Here is a 19,958-nt window from a genome sequence, read left to right as displayed (position 1 = left end):
TTGCGAGTAATTATTTAAGTACAATGCAAGTTCCAGGAACTAGAAAATGCTAACGCAGTGGGAGTATAGACATGGCAGGTATTTAACATGTCTATAAAGGTGACATTCTGACATAATTACAGTGAAGGCGTAACTTAGAATAGTGAAGAATTGCTGCAAGCACTTATTTTATCATTAGTTGCTGATATTATCATAGTGATCGATGTTTAACATAGGTATCACTAGTAATAATAGGTAGTACCTACTTATATTTATAAAAGGTACAAGTCCAGTTGGAGTTTTGAATGCTATTATGCTACCGTGGTAGTTGTAGGCACTAACACAGGGGTGACATCTGACCCTTCGAGGTGGCTAGACTTGACACAAATACACAGTTTTTTAACGTTTAGCAGAAGTTTTATTTCCAAAATTCTTTCAGAGCGCTTGAAAAAAATGGCGAAGGATTTAGCTTATTGTGCCGAAGCCGGGTCCCAACATACGTATATTTTAGATCTGATTTCTATTAAAAAGTAGAAAACACCTGCACCAACCAAAAGCTTTCCAATATACCTACAAAAGTCGGTTATTCAAGCAGAATCCAAAAAAATTAAACTATCACTGTAGTAGTGTACTTAGTATAATAGTAATGTGAATGTTGGCTATCGCTGTCGTAGTAGTCTTACAATTAAACCTTCCGTGAACGATATGCGGTTATTAAATAAACGTAGATTCTATGGCTTGATAACTAATAGACTGGGCGGCCTGGAATAAATCACAACCCGTGGTTATAATCGCCAGTCGCTCGCGGGCCTACCGAAGATTACCGATTACTTATTACTAGTAGGTACTAGATACACAGAGTAACGTTTTTAAGTCCAAATTCCTTAAAGGCTTTAAAGGAAAATAGCGATTTACAGTGTTTGTTCTGCTAATATTATGTATTAATCCCTAGTCTGATTTGAAAAAGTTAAGGAAATACTTAGAGCGTCTTTTTCTTCGTTTAGCTGTACACATACATATGCATCGCAAAACCTAAAAATAATCAATTGTAATGATAACGGTGGAAATAGGCATTAGCATTTACAAGTTTGCATCGGTTACAAATTGCAGTAAAATAACTAAATAGGTTGACGCCGAACGGGCACCCTGGAACCAAGAAAAGGTTTAATTCAGTAACATTAATAAGTAGCTAAATGTAGCTAATTATATTCTCATATATCTGATTTGGGTACTTGCAATTAACTTAGTCCCACACATGACTGATACCAATAAAACATCAACAAAAGTTTATAGAGGATATAAGAGTCCTTACTAAATTACCTGTCCTTAACTTACCTGTTCAAATAACGCATAATTTAACTTGTAAAGACCGTATGCGGTAAATATGGGCCTTTGATGTAAAAGCTGCAGAGACAACTGCATTGCCTAGAACAATAAAATATTGAAAATAGCGAACAAATGTCTGCTTATGACCTAGGCAGGGAATCCTAGCGTGTAACTTGGCTACTTGTGAGAAAAAAAATAATTTCAAAAATAAAATTTTATCTTACCTCTGAAGTAACGGATGGACTCAAATCTCCGCTCATGATTTCATGAAGAATGTAAGACGTCTCTCTAGCCTGTGGGCAAAGGTTTCCATCCTAAATTATTAGACCAATAAATACCTATTATTTAGTTTAGAAAGATGTCTCTTACCTCACGCATAACGCACTCACAAAAGTAAACAATCACATATAATATCCCGACAGCATAAGCAGCTTGCCAGAATACATAAATGGAAAAGTCTATGTACTTCGGTAGATCGTGGAACAGACCTCCTGCTGTAGCTTCCATGAAGTAAAACATATACAAAATTATGTAGATGAGGCATACAAACATCGTCATGACTAACATCAGACCGAATACCTCGTTCATAGCCATTACCACTTTGTACAACATGCCGTATACCCTCGCACATGTCTTTATTTTCTCACTTATGTATTTGTCTTGCAGATTTCCTGCCTTTTGGACATTTGACGTCATCTTTCCTCTAACGAATATTTTATACTCCCAAGATGTATGAGAATTTATTTCTTTAAGAACTTTGTTTGCGTATCGAAATCTGCCCCTAAGAACTACTAAGAAGAAGCAGTAATACGCCGTTACGATGAGGGCTAGGCTATCAGAGAATACGACTTGATACATCCTCTCTGACGGGATATCAACATTTAAATTATGAAGAGTTAACCAAATAGAAAACAACCGAACTAAGTAGATGATCAATTGTCCAAAAGCTATGGCCGATGCTGAATATGCGTCTTTGTTGTAGTCGACTTTCTCACCCAAACTTTCAAGGATCTTGTCAGAATTTATAATTATTTGCATGATAGTTCTGTTGCCACTCAGACAGAACGGTATCTTCCACATGGCCACAAGAACGTACACGATTGAAGTGATTCTCTCGCAGTCGTCACCGTAACGTTGCACCCTCGTGTTGTACATGTACCGGAGTATGGTCTGATCTTCAATATGAGCTTTGTAAGTGCAAAAGAAATACAAAGAATACCATATTACGAAAAATACGAATCCAAGCAAGCTGAACTTAGTCACTATGCCTTTTTCTGTGTTCTCCAAGTCGAGTACTGTTATTCCTGACACTTTTCTAACATACTTCGAAAGACACAGTGCTTCAATCAAGTTTCTGTATTGTCTTATTCTGAAAGACTTTTCTATGTGTTTCCTTATTTTATTGACTCGCATTTTTGGGGTAACGGTATCACCGAAGTAGTCCATGACTATCGACGACGACTTAATCGACCACACTACAAACGTAAAATGCCTAGCTTCTTTATAACATATAACTAATATTGGATGTGTTGTTCTATTTCGTAATGAAACTGAGTGTAATAATGATCACAATTTTCCCTACCTTCGCTTTCCTTGAAAAAATGATCATCACAAAAGTGAATCATTGAATATTACGTAGAAAGTGTTGTTCTACTAATTTAAATAAATGACATAATGAGGGCTTTAAAAAGCACCAATGTCGTAATATGTTAGGTAATATTTGTATCACTTGTGATAGCAAAACATAAAGTGGTCATTAGATTTTATGCTTAGCGTAATGGGTATAAGTCATTAAAATTTTCGTTATTTTCATGAGTGAAGTTTACTGAAATATTTCAAAAATTCTGTTTTATGTTGCAATTGTATTAACATAGATCCTCATCTTAGAAGTACACAGAAGTAGTAAGCAGAAGGTAAATAAAACAAAACATTGGTATTCGCAGTATATCCACCGGATATTTAGTAATTTATTTCTCCTGAACGTTCACATTTACAGTGATAATCTACATTATGAACATCGTAGGCGTTATATTGTCATAAACAATAAAGAAAATAGGCATGTTATGTACAAAGGGATATCAAGGTCGACGAAAATTATCATCTGGAACTATTTATAAGCACTATACAATTTTACATGATGAGAAGTTACAAGCACATTGGTATACTACTATTATATTATAGTAGCTTCGCTGCATCGCGATAATAGAACTATGTAAACGCTATACTTTGATAAATAGCTAACTAATAATGTACACAAGAAAATAAATTGTGCTCTTCTGTTATTCTTAGAACAAATATCATATAACATACGGGAATATTGAGAGCTTATTCATCCTCCGTTCCTATCCTACAAAGTACCGTCCTCGTTAACCATCTAACCATTCAGAAGCATTCTAAAACAAATCTTCGTACCTAGCAACTAAAATATTATAAAGATTGTGAAGAGTATAGACGTCACAGGCGCGGGTCACTATATACCAGAAGATTCTGATCCAGGTTAAAAATCTATAGATGCCTAACAATCAAATCACAGCGAAAAACCTTACTGCCATCGGCGTTGAACGGCTAAGGAAGCAGCCTTTACTGGTAACGAAAGTTTAAAATATGTTTGTTCTTAACAAGACTATACTCTCCTGGGATAAGCAACCCGGTTCTTTGACACAGTACAGTACAACAAGGTCTTCACTGTATTAACAAGTAATTGTTAGGTATATGTTAATATTTATGGCACAAATATAGGTTTCGTTACGGTAACATTGATATACAAATATACTTTTTTTTTATTTGCGTCCCGTGTTTGAAAGCATGTTGTACATAGACATCCAAGTTTATGGTTGCGGTATTGTACAGATAACTTGTACCCATGTTTTAGTTAACACATTAAATATCACTGATTGGGTAACCATTCTATTGGTCGATTAGTTCTGTTTTACCGCGCGTGTAGCAGACCTATTACTTACTCGTATAATTATTCCGACATTCCAACTTAAAGAGATTTATTTATATATTGATTTATTGGAGAATAAATTATTCCACGCTCATACTTTAAACTGAATACCAATTAGGCGAAACTATTCGATTTTGAGATCAAGACAAAACGTATTAGTAGTGTTAGTGAAACAGATAACCAGTCGCGGCTATTAGTAGAGTATTCCTAAAAAAAATAGACAAAATATTCTAAAAAAATAACGTAACAAAATATAAGCTGCCTCTGACAACCGAAAATATTCATAATAGTGTATTTTATTCGAGGCAGTAAATACTATCTATCCATTTATTGTATACATGTACGCGTATATTATTGCTTTATAAAATGAGGTTTTATATTAGAAATATAGAGTAGGAAATGAGAAAGTCTGGAAGTTCATTCGATTTGAATCACACTGTACTGCAATAGTAAACGCACCTTCGACATTCAAACTTATATAAATAAAGGGAAACACTTTAATACGGAGTGGGTACTTGACATAACCCAAAAGAACACTTCAGGGTATCTTTGTGGAATTACATTGTGACATTTATAATGCTCTTTTTAACTCTATGTAAATTTAATCTGCCATTATTTTATTTATTTAAATAATCTATTTATTGCGACGTCATAAAGTATATAGATTAGTCTTCAAAATAGAAGCCTTTGCACAAAGATTGTAATTAAAGAGTCTCTTAGACAAAAGTATTGCAACAAGCTATATGAATTAACTTTCTACGAACTGGGGTTTTAAACTAACTATTCTTGCATAGCAATATGAAATTTAAGGGAGATTCAAAAGTTTAAAACTACTGACTTTCTATTAAAAATAATTCTATGCGTACTTATATTAGTGTCACAAAAACACAACGCATTGGTAATAATAAAATCGGTGACCAAACTGACAAAATATCATGTGAAATATTTCAAATTAACTGGAGTTGCATTTGACCTAACAACAAAAGTGGCTTATCAATAAATAGCGAAAGCATATTTGTAAAAAATACAGGAAACAATACAGAATGAGGAACTTATCAACAAAAAAGTGTGGAACCTCACGGAGCGCATGCGCAACATGTTCCGTAGACATCATATTGAATATCAAATTATAGCAATAATCACAAACCGTGCCAATAGGAATCTTTATTATTATATTTCCATTAAGCTTGTCTAATTTAAAGCTGCCTTTTAAATTCACCTATACTATAATAGTAACTTTTTAATCTGACATATTTTCTTTCGTTCGATTAGTAAAGGAACTCTGACTACCTAGGCGAAGTTTGTTAGCATGTCTTCATACGTGACAGTAGGTAAGTGATCATGAAGGCATGTTCCCACTGAGGTACTAGAGTATCTCTATAAAGTATTGCTGAGAAACAAACTTATACTACAGTAACTTACATTGTGAAAAATAAATGCGTTTAGTGGTCGAAATTTGGTAAAATATAACTTCAACGTATTTTTTATAAACTAAACGACAATTATATATTTGTGATGTAACGTCCTAATCACTTAATAATACCACTAAAATAAACTTGATGGTAAAATATTAAGGTTGAAGTAGAGTAATTTAACAGGCATTAAGATAGTTGCTTAATGAAATGTTTAATAAATAATGTGTAGAAGCCTTTATGCGGAATTCCTTTCGAATCATACTTTTAATTATTAAATAGAGAATCGAGATGTGTCCACACCGTGTACCCACTATGTAACATTATAAACATTTTGTTCTAATATATTTTCATTTATAACTTTGTCGTAATAAATTTTAATTTTACATCGTAAAAATGTCTTACACGTAATTTAGTAGATACAATTTAGAATAAGCACGAGCATTACTAGCACTGTCAAGTCAATATGCAGTGTGATTATAATAATTAATAGAGTACGTAGTGAGCACACGATAGTTGAGGTGCATCTTTAAGTTTGTAGAGCACCATGTTTTAGAGTGATATCTCATGAACATTTATCAAACGACAATAACGTAATGGTACACTTAAACAGAACCGTTCACTCCTCTCCCTCACTAAACAATACTTGTAAACCGTAACTAATAAAACAATCACGCAGCCGTACCAACAACAAATTCTTTCAAAACACATTGCAAATACATTTTCGTAAAGCTCAAGTCTAATATAATTAAAATCACATCTCATTAAATATCTTTGGGTACAACCAAATAAAATTATTCATTTATAGCGTACAAAAATACAAAAAATATACAAGAATGTCAAATATACGTAATTAATTAAGGGAAGTATTGGATTTTGAATGTATACCGCACGTTATCTCCGCGGATAGATCCGCGAGACACACGGACTAGACGCATCAAGTGATTGAAGGAATACGGTATACACGCAAGTTCCCGGTATGATATTCGTATGACGGTAGGTCTCACCACTCAGCTGCCTAGAGTCGATCGTGAGTAGTGAACGTTCCCTAGAAGTCAGTCGACGATTCGGAAGCAACGTTGTTATTGCAGTAACTGAGATTCATCGGTCACAGCAGATCTTGGACGTGAGAAGTGTCGAGGTTGGTGATGAGAGTTTTGAGGAAGGTCATCTCTTTACGCGCGTTCTCGAGTATGACGCGCGGGTCCTGCGACGTGCAGCGTAAACAGTTCGGGGCGAACACCATCGCGAGGTTGGCCGAGTCCATTTTAGTTTGACTCACCACTTCGGGCGCCGTGAATTGTTGGAGGAAGCTTATTAAGTAGGTGAGGACCTGAAATATAAAATGCAGGTATTAGTAAATCGAAAGTATGTCAATCGGCCACGGTGTCAACGAGTATAAAGCGTGTACTGACGAGGCGGTTGATGGGCGGCAGGCGCAGCAGCGCGCGGGAGCACAGCGCGAAGTCGGTGCCGGCCGCCACGCAGGCCGCGTACAGCGCGTCGGGGATCAGCGGCTCGTACAGCTCGCGGTACCACAGCTTCAGCAGGCTGGCGGGCGCGTGCGCGTCTGGACACCGACACCAAACGATCATTATATCTCAATATTAACTTCCCTATAGTAAACTTATACAATGTAGCTAGTATTTTAGGTTTTCCAAAGTTATTAACGAAGTTTAAAATAATCAAAACGATCTATATAATATTACTGTGACTAGTAGGAGAGATAAGCGAATCGAGAAAAAGCCCTCATTCGTGTCTCATGCCTATCATCTATCATTAAACAGACAACAGCTTTTCGATCTGAGATGATTATAACAGTTGAATACGAAAACTCACCAGTCAAAGTGGAAGCATCGGGTAGCTCCCAGTTATCGATCTTCGCCTTCAGCGCATTGACTTCGTCCACGTCGGCCGACACTCGGAAGATCCCCTCGGTCTCCCGCCCGTTGAGAGCCAGCACTTGTTGTGACAGAGCCACTTGCACCCACGGCAGCTGACGGTTAGGAAACCGTTCCTTTTGCAACGACATCACTTCTGACAGCGTATTGCCGAACATTGATTGGCGGAAGATTTGTATCTGTAATAGAAATATGATGAGATATTTTTAACAAAAACTAACAATACAAAAGGCGTGCGTGCGTCTTGGATTGATTTAACTATATTTTTAACCAACTTCATAAAGTCGAATTTTGCATAAAGCTTAAGCCAGCAATGCATCTTCGCGTGAAACCCATGTACCTACTAACAAAACTATATTTCTCTAAACTACTATGTACTTACCCTCGCTTGATCAATATCATCCGTCGTGGGTTTTCTGGGTTGCCTCTTTCCTCCAAAGCCGATCCTTTCTAATCTTTTACATGCTACTCCCGCGTAATGCGATACTTGGACGTGAATAGGCCATTTCCCAACCTGAAAGAATGGAAAATATAACACTAACGAATATGTAGATGATCGGCAACAAACTGTAACAGCAAAGGATCGAAAAAGAGAATCAAATTAAATCACTCATTTATGAAGCGTTCGCGGCAATATTTTCTGAACACCGAACATCTTTATCCGACTGGTAAATGCACTGGGTGTTTGGACCACAATAGACTGCTATAATATGCTAACATTTATGTTTTTTTTTTCTATTGTATGCTGTTGTAAATGGTGTATTATTATGTGTGTTATAAATATAGTACCTCAGGGAATGCGTCCGCGAAGGCCGGATCTCGATGTCTATTGACATAGTTGGTGAGTGCCGGCTGGAAGGCGGGCGACGGCGGCACGAAGGCTAAGCACACGGCCAGAAGCTCCCACCCGCGGAGCAACGAGTCCCGCAGTGGATTCTCTGTCGTTTGTCTGCATAACTGCACGTACAACTCGTCGCGTAACCTAAGGGTAAAATTTATATTTTAATCATGAAAAGTTTGTACGACATTTTTCGCTTTACGAGTTTACACAAATAAAAGCATATCATCTTGCTAAACTTAAGATTTTTAACTATAGAATATTCACTATTCGCCTGTATTAAATACACACGATTTCTAGTCATGTCGTGGACTAGAGACCCGAATAGTCAACTGTTTCAATGACCAAACACTGTGACTAGCTCTATTTTAAATATACATTCAAGATAATGGAATACATAGAATATAGATTAATAAATGTTAAAAAACCATACTTGTCGTTAGCAAAAGTGGCGTGTAGTATGTCCTGCGCGACGGAGTTGAGCGTCATGCCGGGGCGCGCCTTGCGGTCGCCCATGTAGATCTGTACGAGGCGGAACAGGTCTATGGCGGCCTTCTTGTGGGCCTTGTCCCACTCTGCACCCACCATCGGCGCGCTTATTGACGATGACGTCCATGATAACATGTCGCGGACTGACGCCTGAAATAAGTTTTTTTGTTCATTGTTGAGTAAGCGAAATATAATATTCATGAAATTTGCGCGGTACCAATGGATAAAAGCGTATACGTTAGCTAATACAACTTAACGGAGGTATAAAAGTATAGGACTGACGTGTGAAATCGATGCTTAAACCAACTAAGTCGGAAATCTACACTACTAAATAATGTAAAGGGTATGCGGTCATACCTTCCTCCTAAAGATGCCCTTGTTGAAGTTGAGGTTATCCTTGGCGAAGATCTCGATGTCCTGCTCCAGCGGCGGGCGCGGCGCGTGCTGGCGCACGGGGCTGTACAGCGCGCCGCCCCCGCACTCCTCCGCGCCCGCCCCCGCCCCACCAGCACCCGCCCCTCCGCCCAGGGACGACGTCTATACGACAAATACAACTTTATAAAAGTTTTAAGAAAACATTAGTCACTTCAACCGTATAAATACTTTCAACCGTATGGCACTTTAAAATTAAGGTAGAATATAAGTCATTAGCTGACACGGCGAACGTTGTTTTGCCATAAAAATTAAATAAAAAACATTGTCCAGCGGACAAAATTGTGAATCTACACCATTCTCAGATCCCCTTGTACACACACAAAAAATTTCATCAAAATCGGTCCAGTCGTTTAGTTCAGTGACATACACACTTACAAAGGAATTATATATATATAAAGATATAGTAATAAGTCATGCTACTATTTGAATAAAACTCACTCTATGTATCCCAGGCGATGGCTGTCTTTCCCTGTCGAATCCGACGAAGGTATTATAATAGGCGACTCCATGGTTCATGTACTCGACGTCGACGGGCCGGTGCGTGTGCGCGTGCGTGTAGGCGTGCGGCAGGTACACGCCCGAGCCGTCGTCGTCATCCGGCGTGCGCGCGCCACCGTCGGAGGACTCGTTGTCGGGCTCGTGCCCCGACAGAGAGCGCTCCGACCCCGACCGCGAGTGGGAGCGAGACGAGCCGGACTCGCCGTCCGACCCTGAACCTCCACCGTAGCGACTACGACCTGTAGCGAGAACAAAGATTTTTAGTTCGTCACGTTAGTACAACAAAATATTTAATGAAAATGTATCACGCATTAACAGCTAGATGTAATAAGCGACAATAAAAACTAGATAAATTTTGGATAGCCCCTTGGCACATTTTAACCCTTTGACCGCCACGGTCGGCTATACTCGACAAATCAGAAAGTACTCACGACGCTATATTTTTGTCGACATTTGCCGACGTTAATAAGCAACATTCATGAAAATTTAGACACAAATAGTCACAAGGTTAACGTTTATTCCTAATGATAGGTATTTGAAGGCGAAAGCAATATAAATTGCTCTTTAACTACAAGACTCTTAATATGAAAAATAAATTACACTTACTGGACAACTTGGCTTGTTGTATGATATAGTCTTGTAGCGGCAGCAGGTGCTGCATGCCGCGCAGGTCCCAGTTGCAGTACAGCGGAGAGCTGCCCCCCTCGTCCTCTTCCTCCTCGCCGTCTATGCCGCCCTCGTCCACTTCCACAGGCCTCTTGTGTCCTATAGTATACGAAACAAATACAATAAAACATACATAACACACTTAATAAAAGTCTATGGAATAAAGTGACTGACAAATATTTTTATGCACATATTTGTCTTGTCTTACAATTTTATGAGCACGTGTACGTACTTTTACGATCGTATTTTGCCGGATATCTAACTTGTATAATAATATAATCTTCATAGACAAAATAATACTCTGTCATAATCAATATTTAAAATATGGAACTTGTCATTGCCCGAGTTTTGCATTAGCAATAAAAGTGTTTTATGATAAAAGAACATGTATCTTACGTCTCGACTTGGTGCGGTCTCTGGGCGCAGTGGATCTATCGCTCAGTCGTTGGTTGTGTTTCTGTACGTTTGGTTCCGTCAGTGGAGGCTCCAGGTTCACGCATTTTAGTTTGTAGTTCACTGTAGATAACAATAGTTAACAAATATTTAACTTATTTTTTTATTATAAAAGTCTGCGGACCTACGTAATATATTTGATAATAATATAACGCACATGACAAACCACAAACTATTTACGAAAGTTTTTTAGACCGATTACCGGATTAATAGTGCCTATGTCTAAATAAAAATATAGTCTGAGGCAAAATACATTATAGAAGATTAAAGGGTGATACAAATTATTACTATTACAGATTTAAATAAACAACAAGTTTACATACCAGCTGCAATATTATCCTGTTCGTTAGCGGAGGAGAGTCGCATGAAGTTGTGGTGTGTGTCGTGTGCGCGGTGCTTGCTGCTGCTGCCCGACGACACCGACGTCTTGCTTGACGTGTAGCGCTCCGGCTCCGCCTGCTGGCGCCTGCACGACAAAGCATTTTTATAGTTTTCAGTGTTACAGTTTTAACTCAGCAAACTAGAGCGCTTTTGAATGGGTTTTTACACCTTTTTGGGGACGTTTTTCTACGTATCTACGTTTTGTTTTACGCGTCTTTTCAACTATCGGCGAGAATTTTATCTTCTTGGTTCGATCAACTTAATCCTAATACGACACGGCATCGCGTACATTACAGTTGCACCACAGAGGCATTATAAAAAGTAATAAGGTACAAGAAAATTACATATATTTGAAAATACTGACTTACAATCAGAGATTATGATTAGTAAAGCATTACTAGTACTAACCTCGTGAAGTCCCTCGCTGGGTGCCAGTTAGCAGTAGCTGCATTATGACGTAGATCAAGGCTGGTCTGTCTGAAAGGCTTGTCCACACTGTACACCGCTTGCTTCTCAGGGTACCTGTCCATACGCTCCAGTTCCGCTAGTCGGTCCTTGTCTAAATGTCTGGAAATAGTTAATAAATACAACTATAAATTCTGTCTTATTATATAAACAATACTTAATGGACAAAATATAAACTTAGTACAAGCTCTTATAAGTTAAGTTACAGTGTTTTGTCTCTTTTACTCATAATAATATGCAGTTTTGAAATTGATTGATTCTCTTACTAATAAACGTCTTTTAGGCTCTGATTACTTGTACAGTGGTTTGTTACTATCAATCAATTCACAGATAGTGGGAGTGAGAAAGAACAAAATAAATAACAGTCACAGTATAAACCATCTTTGGTTTTAGAGATTTTCGTTTGAAGCTACGAAACCGAAATTAACAACTCGGTATTTTGGTTCAACTGAAGTATTTTTTATCACCGGAACAGTGAAATTATTACAGGATATTAGTGTCAGTAGAAGCAATGTAATAAAATGTCTATCTTCACAAAATATTGATGTTTTCAAAAACGGATCACTCAATAAACTATGTAGGTCGAACGTCGTAAAAACGTTTCAGTATCTAGGCAAAAGCAATGAATACGAATAACTGGGACATGTGAGTCACAAGACAACGCACGTTATTATCTGAAATACCACTATAACAAAACTGTTTAATGCTGTTGGGGAATACAGTACTAAATCATACATAGATGCAATTGTTACAATATGGATTACTTGACAAACAAATAAAATAAACCCTTAATATCAAACACAACGAAATCTCGATCATCACATTTCGTGTAAAAAGCGAACCTACAGCACTCAATGCACTGATAATGACCTGGCAACTAACACTACCAATGCTTTGTACTTTGTCAAATAGTCTTAAATCTAAATATATATAAATTAAAGGTGACTGACTGACATAGTGATCAATCAACGCACAGCCCAAACCACTAGACGGATCAGGCTGAAATTTGGCGTGCAGGTAGATGTTATAACGTAGGCATTCGCTAAGGGATTATGATCAATTCTACCCCCAAGAGGCTAAAATAGGGGATGAAAGTTTGTATGAAAATTCTGTCCTAAGTCACAAACCAAGCGGACGATTTTGCGAACAAAAGCTAGTCATGTCATAAAGTACTCCTACTGCCTCTGTGGCGCGGTCGGTAGTGTATGCGACCGCTGTGCGAGAGGTCTCGGGTTTGAATCTTCAGGTTTGAAGCCAAAAAGTCTTTTCGATTAGAGATTTTCTGTTAAGAATTTCTTAGAAATTGCCCGGAGTTAGGAAGTTGAGGTCGAAGACTTCCGTGCCTCGGAGAGCACGTAAATAGGACATTATTATTATAAAGTATTACTGACCTATCAGAGAATCGTTCTCTAGCATGCCTTGAGAGTTGATGAGGTCGCTCAAGACTGTGCATGACTCGGGAGCCGCCGCCGCCCGCCGCGTCCGTCGCCAATGATATCGATGACACCAGCGATGGCCGGGCTGCTGTCGTCTGCAAACAATATACATGTGAATTAAGATACTAATTGTTTAATAAAATGTATTAGTATTTTGAGTGTATCGCTTCACAAGAATATGTTAAATAGTATTACGCTACTACTAAAATCCACTCGAGCAGTGTAATGTTGTTAAGACAACAAGTACCTAATCCAAAACGTAAAATCAATCATATCTTTCCATAGATCGTATTATAATAATATCATTTACGTTACATTTTACAAATGTGAGTTTCGCAAATTAGTCTGATTGTAAATTTTAGAAATCTTTTTTACTTAAATGCTCGAATAAAAATAGTCATTATAAATACAGAACTGCAGTTAATTACACAATATACGTTTATATTTGTCGTAATAGATATTTATATCGCCACCAACAATACACATATAAAAATAGCCAGATGACCTCAAAATTCCTGGCTTATTTATACCAAGTGCTCAATCATGTCAAGGGCGTGAGGATAGGCGCTATGTTACTCTTACAATTGAATAGTTACGTTAATAGACTAAGCCAATTGACGGAATATCTCAGCCGCGATAAATGATTCACCCACGCGACGTAAGAGGCCCTTATCGCAGTGTTCATTACACACTGTAGTGGCTCAATGCCCGCTACTTATGACCTTAATAAACTCCAGATGCTGTGACAACATAGCAAAATAAGTGATTTGTTCACACTTTGTATAAGATGAATCACTATAACAATGATAATGTAGTTAGCTGTTAGCTTTTATTATATACTAGCTGACCCGGCGAACTTCGTACCGCCTAAAATATGCAAAATTAAATGTCTATTGTTCAATATTTCTGAGAGATTTTCTTAATATTTTTTTTTCGTAAGAACCTTTTCCTAATTATAACAAATACAACACAATAAGAATGATTAAAATCGGTCCAGCCATTCACGCGTGATGCCGTGACCAAGGAAAAAATGTTTTCTTACTCATTTTTTAACATAATATTGCAATCCATTGTTTATCTTACTGTTAATAATGATTCATAAAAATTAAACATTCCATTGTCTTCACACAGTTGTTTGGCTAACCTCTGCCTTCACTGTAGAGTATAACGGGCGTGAATAATAAGTGCTGTATAACGTTCAGGTCAATAAACTAAGAGTTAAGAGGTTAAGTTTAAAATTATCTTAGTAATACTAACCTGCAGGAATGGTGTAGGTTGCGGTTTTTGTAAAGGACTGCTAGGGCTTTGAGGCGAGGCCGAATCACAGGACGAACCACCAGCTGACTGCTGTTTTAACTGAAACCGTACATTACACACAATAACATACTAGGTTACATTTTATATTAAAAGCCAGTCTCAATATTCATGGATAAGTCGTGGACAGATAGAGTGACAGCTACATTTAAAATACCCGTCAATATTCTTCTTGTAATGCTAACCAACACTTATCCAGGAGTGATGAAATTGGCCCTATTTATAATATTATAAAAGATTACCTTTCTTCTAGTCAGTGGGGTACTTTCAACTGATTTGAAATACTTTTCGTGCATCGAATCATCAGACGCATCTTTCCTAGGCGATATAAAGCTGCCGCTACGATTTAGGCCTGAAAATATTTAATTATTAGAAAAGTTATCATAATTTAAGAGTAGCAATTTCACAAACATTAATCAGGGGTTAGCATTTTTCTTTGATTATTGAAATTTTTATACGGGCAATCAACCCACAACGTCTCGTTTCGTAATAGTTAGTAGCGTAAAGTTCGCTTCGACTATTGTGTCAAGCCTGGAAAATTTTATATCCATTTCATATGAGTGTTGGATAGCTGTAATTAATTCTTGACTCATCTAGTATAGGGACATTTTTCGTTAAAAATAAATTATGTACTTTAAAAATGTCTATGCATACATTGTGTGTGTTTTCAATTACCTGAATGTGGAGACCACTTCTCACTCTCGTGCGTGGGAGCTGCGCTACTTCGTTTCCTTAGTTGTGGGGTACATACAGGGGGATTACATACAGCTGCACTTAGTTCCTAAAACAATACAAAATATTTACATTAAAACTTAATCTTTGAAGAACATAAAAATCCCCATTTCCTATTTTTTTAAACACAACGGACACAGTTACTATAGTCTAAAAATTTAACAGAGAGCCTTGCATTAGAGGCTGTCCGAAGTATACGAAATTTAGAACATCTGTGAACCGCTGCTGTGCTGTGTGAACTTTTGCAGCTGATGGTGGCTTATTTGAAACAGCTACTTTATTTCGTCAATAGCCAGAATTGTTAGTTATAGGTAATCCAGACTAATTGTGCATGCCAAGGCCCTCTATTAAGTTGTCGGACTCCTAAACATATTTGCTGTAGTTTAATACGTACAGTTCAACTCAAAAGCCAGGTAGTTTTGTAAGTTTGAATTTGTTTAGTACTTTTTGATGTTGACTGTAGACAGCCAACCTTGAATAAACCGCAACATAAATAGTTGGAATAGGGCAATGACCTCTACTATACTATAGGTAAGAACCCTGTGTCAAGGAGGGGACATCCCTACTCAACATTTTATCTACCCCATTATCATATAGATTGAGAACATTATCAAATAAAAGCACAGCATGTAGGCAAGGAATTACAGTATAGTATTACAGTACACTTTGTCACGAAAACTTTAAGAGAGCAGAGATACAATTATGAAAAAAAAGATCAAACTTAACACTTACGTTTAGAAATAGGGGTATATTTGCAATAGAAAATATAATGCCTGGTTTCACTACTTCTGGACAAGTAACAAATAATTTATCAGGTGCAATATTATCAGTATTCGTCACACATTTTCTGTCACTTTATGATTTAAGTTATGTGACACTTATCCGGAATTCCAGAACCTATGAAACTGAATTGTAGGACATATTGTAGCTTATTTAACTGTAGTGTACCTGTTTCCTTCTCTGTTGGGCACTGCTGATGCTGCTGTCTGAAGACCGGCCGGAGTCCGTGTGCCGACACAACTGTGTGGTGCCATCTTCGCTCAACCTTCCCCGTCGACTCTCACCACTGTTCCTGGACACATATTCATTAACCTTATTATAAGGAAATAAACTCAGTGTATTACTATAGACATATTAGGAGAAGAACACAACATAGGTTAATCGTCATCTAATAACTCTGTCAAGTTTGACGAATGTAGTATAATTTTTTATACAAACAAACCAATGTATGCTGTGATTAAACGGCTCGCGAAAGGTCGTCTAAATTCAAAACAAGAACTGAGTGCTGACACAAAGTACCTATTAGATAAAATCATAGTTCTACTGTTTGTCTGAAGTTTAACACAATCTGACAGTTGTATGAAGTTTTCATATCATTGTTAGCTTATTAATACATTAGTTTGCATCATTTACCGAATTCATTAGAACATATGAAAATTAAGTACGTAACAGCAATAAGCAAAATTTCTCACCTATGATGGTAATGCGACCTCCTAGTTCGCACGGGACTGGTTTGCGTGAGAGTGACATTTTTTGCGTTACTCGGTGACAGCTTACTTGCGCTTGCGACTGTACTATTGCCGTTGCTACTAACTGGGTCTATTGTAGGCACCTGTACATCAAAGCATTGTTTTAAAAACCTATTGTACTGTATAGTTTCTATACATATTAGTATCGAAATGTGGTATTGTTTTCATATTGATAGACAGGAGAAAGTTTCATTGTATGGATACAAAAAAACTGAGAGTAGATTAAATTTATCGTGATGATAAGTATTTAGTCGAGTAAAACATGAATACAATGTCATAACACAACCAGCTGTTTGATATCTTATTATAGAAACAATGTATCTTTTCACTGTTTAATTACTTCATTCTTCCGCTTAGCGGTAAAATTTATTGCCTAGCATATTGGTGTCATGCAAAAATTATAATTTTTCTTTAGAGCGGGTGCCGCCAACTTCCGCAAGTAATTTTAACAACATGCTAGACATAAAAAGCCTTGCATAATCAAGTTTTAGCGGGATATTTGCAGGTGCTCACTTCCTCTATCGACTTTGTACCGTTTATAATCTCTACTAACGGGAATTTCGTATCACATCTTAAATATTTTATACTAGGACTATGGCCCTAAAGAACAAGACCTCCGCGTGATTTGAAGTAACTTGATGAAGAAACTTTTCATACCAGCTGTCGGCTGACGAATAGAATAATATGAAAGCTAAACCATCTGATAGTTTTTGTCATTACACCAATTAGAATTTCGCTTAAATTAAAACCCGCATCTCGACATGCGAAGCCGCAGGCGTTCAGCGATTTCATATAATAAAAAATATATCTGTTAAGTGAATGTGCAGAAATGAGAAGTGAATAGAAAATCATTCAACCGCATCAAATTGAATCTCACGACGCGTCGTGTCAATGGTCAACTAACATAGGCTATACTTTCTTTAATAATGACACACACTAGCTACGCAACTAGTGACTCCTAACACATCGAAATATTTATCATAACCTTTTGAATTTTCTCACCATGTATAATAATCTGATCTTGCACAAAAAGTAAGGTAATGCGCTACTAATTATAAAAGATCTTATGAAATTTTTTAAATCTTTTTTAAGGCTACACAAACAAATTAACATTGCATATCTCTACTTCGATACCAGTACATTATTAGTACAGATATACATTGAAACAACAGAATAAAAACATTGAACAAATGGCTTTAAATAACCTCATTCAATATCAACACCATCTCTTGTGCAACACAATAACCATTGTGTCAGTCCTACTTTTTAACAAAATATGTCAATGTTGATAAAATGTTTCCACATTCTACAATATAACAATGCTAGAGCAGAACTAACTGATCCTCAGTTTCATTGATTCATTGAATATAGGATTTTGATATGATTTTATTATGTCATTTAATAAATCAATCATAATTATATATTAACTCACTTATTTCCATAGAAGTATGCAGAAACCAATGACCCCTTACTGCCTTTTACTATTATCTTTACAAAGTAAGCTTGCCACATTCATACATCTTGTCATATAGGACCAACCATTTTGTAAAAATATTTTTTTAAAACCCAAGAATAGTTTGGTTTTATTGTAATCGCTTCCAACCCATTATCACAAATGAGTATTTAGGTTCAACATTACACCATACAGTGAACCTCTATTAAAACTCAGCTGTTTATTCCATAACACTAACATGTATTATTTAATTATATGTAAAGAAAGTATGCAATTCTAGATTATTTATATGAATCAAGACAGCACTGCTAGTTTAATACTCAATGAAATCCTTACCTGAGGTGCAGGTTGATTGACTTGTGTCTGTGTAGAAGTTTCTCTTCTCTTCTGAGGGTCAGTGTTCTGTTTCAATGTCTGTAGTTTAGCTAGTGGTATGATGTCACAATCAGTAGGCCTATGCCAAACAGTAGTCTAAAAAAAGAGATTGTATATCAGCAAGAGGTGTTACCTAATAATTACATGAAGTTTTTTAATTACATTATGTCATTGTTAAATAATTACCTGTGTAGAAGCATTGTAATAGTAAAACCTATGTGTGTTGATATCAAAAAGTTCCCACCATTGTGATGAGTCTGTGCGCTTAACTTTTACTCCCTAAAACAAGTGGAAATGTTGTTAATACACATGCAAGATAATAAAAAAAAACATTTTATATATAAACTTATAATGTTTAGAATACTGGTTATAAGGATCCCTATTAATATGCATTTCATAGGAGCACTTAGTTATAAATAATAATTAAATACAAGCTGTACTATATTTTATTTTTTATATTTACTGTGTATCTTTTCATATGTTTAAGCTTTGGATATTGCTTCTAAATTAATATTATCTTTGCACATTTATGACATATAAATATAGAGAACAATGAATTAAAGCAATTAGAAAAAGCTCTATAGACTAAAACACTAGCCTCAAGTCAAGAGAAAATATTAATGTGAGTCACAAATCAGGAATACCCCCAGGGCTTTCAAATACAAGAAGTAGATACATTATGAAATAAATAAACGCCAATTGCGAGTAAACTAAGCGTAAAAATGACGTAAGTAAAAGAAAATGATAGTGAAACTTGCTACCGGCGCCTGTACATGAAAGTTAGAGAAAATTTCAACGTAGTATACCTCAGGTGGATCCCATACGCATTCTCCTGTGGTTAGGTTAGCATACATATGCTCCTTTGTCTTCGGCTCGATAATCTCCACCCATTCCACCCTAGAATAAAACATTACCCACGTCTCAACTTTACTGCCACTTTTATATCACACAGCAACAATTTGACTCCGAATTCAGGGCGTGACATTAGCGATTTCCGCGTACTTTATTGATTTTGCAACTTTCAACTACGGATATCGGAAGCAATTTGTCAACAATTAAAATAAAAGTTTTAAGGAACAAATTACCTTTCCGAAGACATTTTCACTAATTAACATTAACTTTTCTTAACTTCACTTACACATCTTAAACAATTATTTGACCTAAAATACGGATGAGAATAGTCGGAAACCATCCATGTTGAATGTTTACTTCATTGATGGGCGCGTTTGTGCTGAAGTTCCAAATGTCAGTGATTGTAATATTTTGGAAATTTAATAAAAAATAATTGTTTTTGTAAATTAGATAATTCTAAATAATTACAAGTAACTA

The 19,958-nt window shown here is 36.6% G+C and overlaps 2 protein-coding genes across 2 annotated transcripts; both read right to left on the bottom strand.

The window, feature by feature from the left end:
* Positions 1-936: 936 nt before the first annotated feature.
* Positions 937-2,718, bottom strand: LOC142973334 (putative gustatory receptor 28a). The gene is made up of 4 exons (XM_076114986.1): positions 1,675-2,718; positions 1,530-1,598; positions 1,315-1,404; positions 937-1,125 (listed from the first exon to the last, which is right to left on the bottom strand). Exons 1-4 carry the CDS (start codon positions 2,716-2,718, stop codon positions 1,060-1,062), a joined length of 1,269 nt encoding a protein of 422 aa, XP_075971101.1. The 3' UTR covers positions 937-1,059.
* A 517-nt stretch (positions 2,719-3,235) lies between these two features.
* Positions 3,236-19,854, bottom strand: RhoGAP93B (MyTH4 and RhoGAP_KIAA1688 domain-containing protein RhoGAP93B). Its single transcript, XM_076114242.1, has 22 exons — positions 19,715-19,854; positions 19,436-19,526; positions 18,816-18,908; positions 18,591-18,725; positions 16,745-16,884; positions 16,221-16,344; positions 15,216-15,321; positions 14,783-14,892; positions 14,484-14,582; positions 13,182-13,321; positions 11,734-11,892; positions 11,268-11,410; positions 10,888-11,007; positions 10,432-10,590; positions 9,766-10,064; positions 9,250-9,429; positions 8,837-9,042; positions 8,355-8,547; positions 7,948-8,079; positions 7,504-7,744; positions 7,080-7,234; positions 3,236-6,997 (listed from the first exon to the last, which is right to left on the bottom strand). The coding sequence occupies exons 1-22, from the start codon at positions 19,726-19,728 to the stop codon at positions 6,773-6,775; spliced, it is 3,264 nt and encodes a 1,087-aa protein (XP_075970357.1). The 5' UTR covers positions 19,729-19,854; the 3' UTR covers positions 3,236-6,772.
* Positions 19,855-19,958: the final 104 nt, after the last annotated feature.

The sequence above is a fragment of the Anticarsia gemmatalis genome, chromosome 5 (assembly GCF_050436995.1).
Source record: "Anticarsia gemmatalis isolate Benzon Research Colony breed Stoneville strain chromosome 5, ilAntGemm2 primary, whole genome shotgun sequence".
Lineage (NCBI taxonomy): Eukaryota > Metazoa > Arthropoda > Insecta > Lepidoptera > Erebidae > Anticarsia > Anticarsia gemmatalis.
This window is presented reverse-complemented; position numbering and strand designations above follow the sequence as displayed.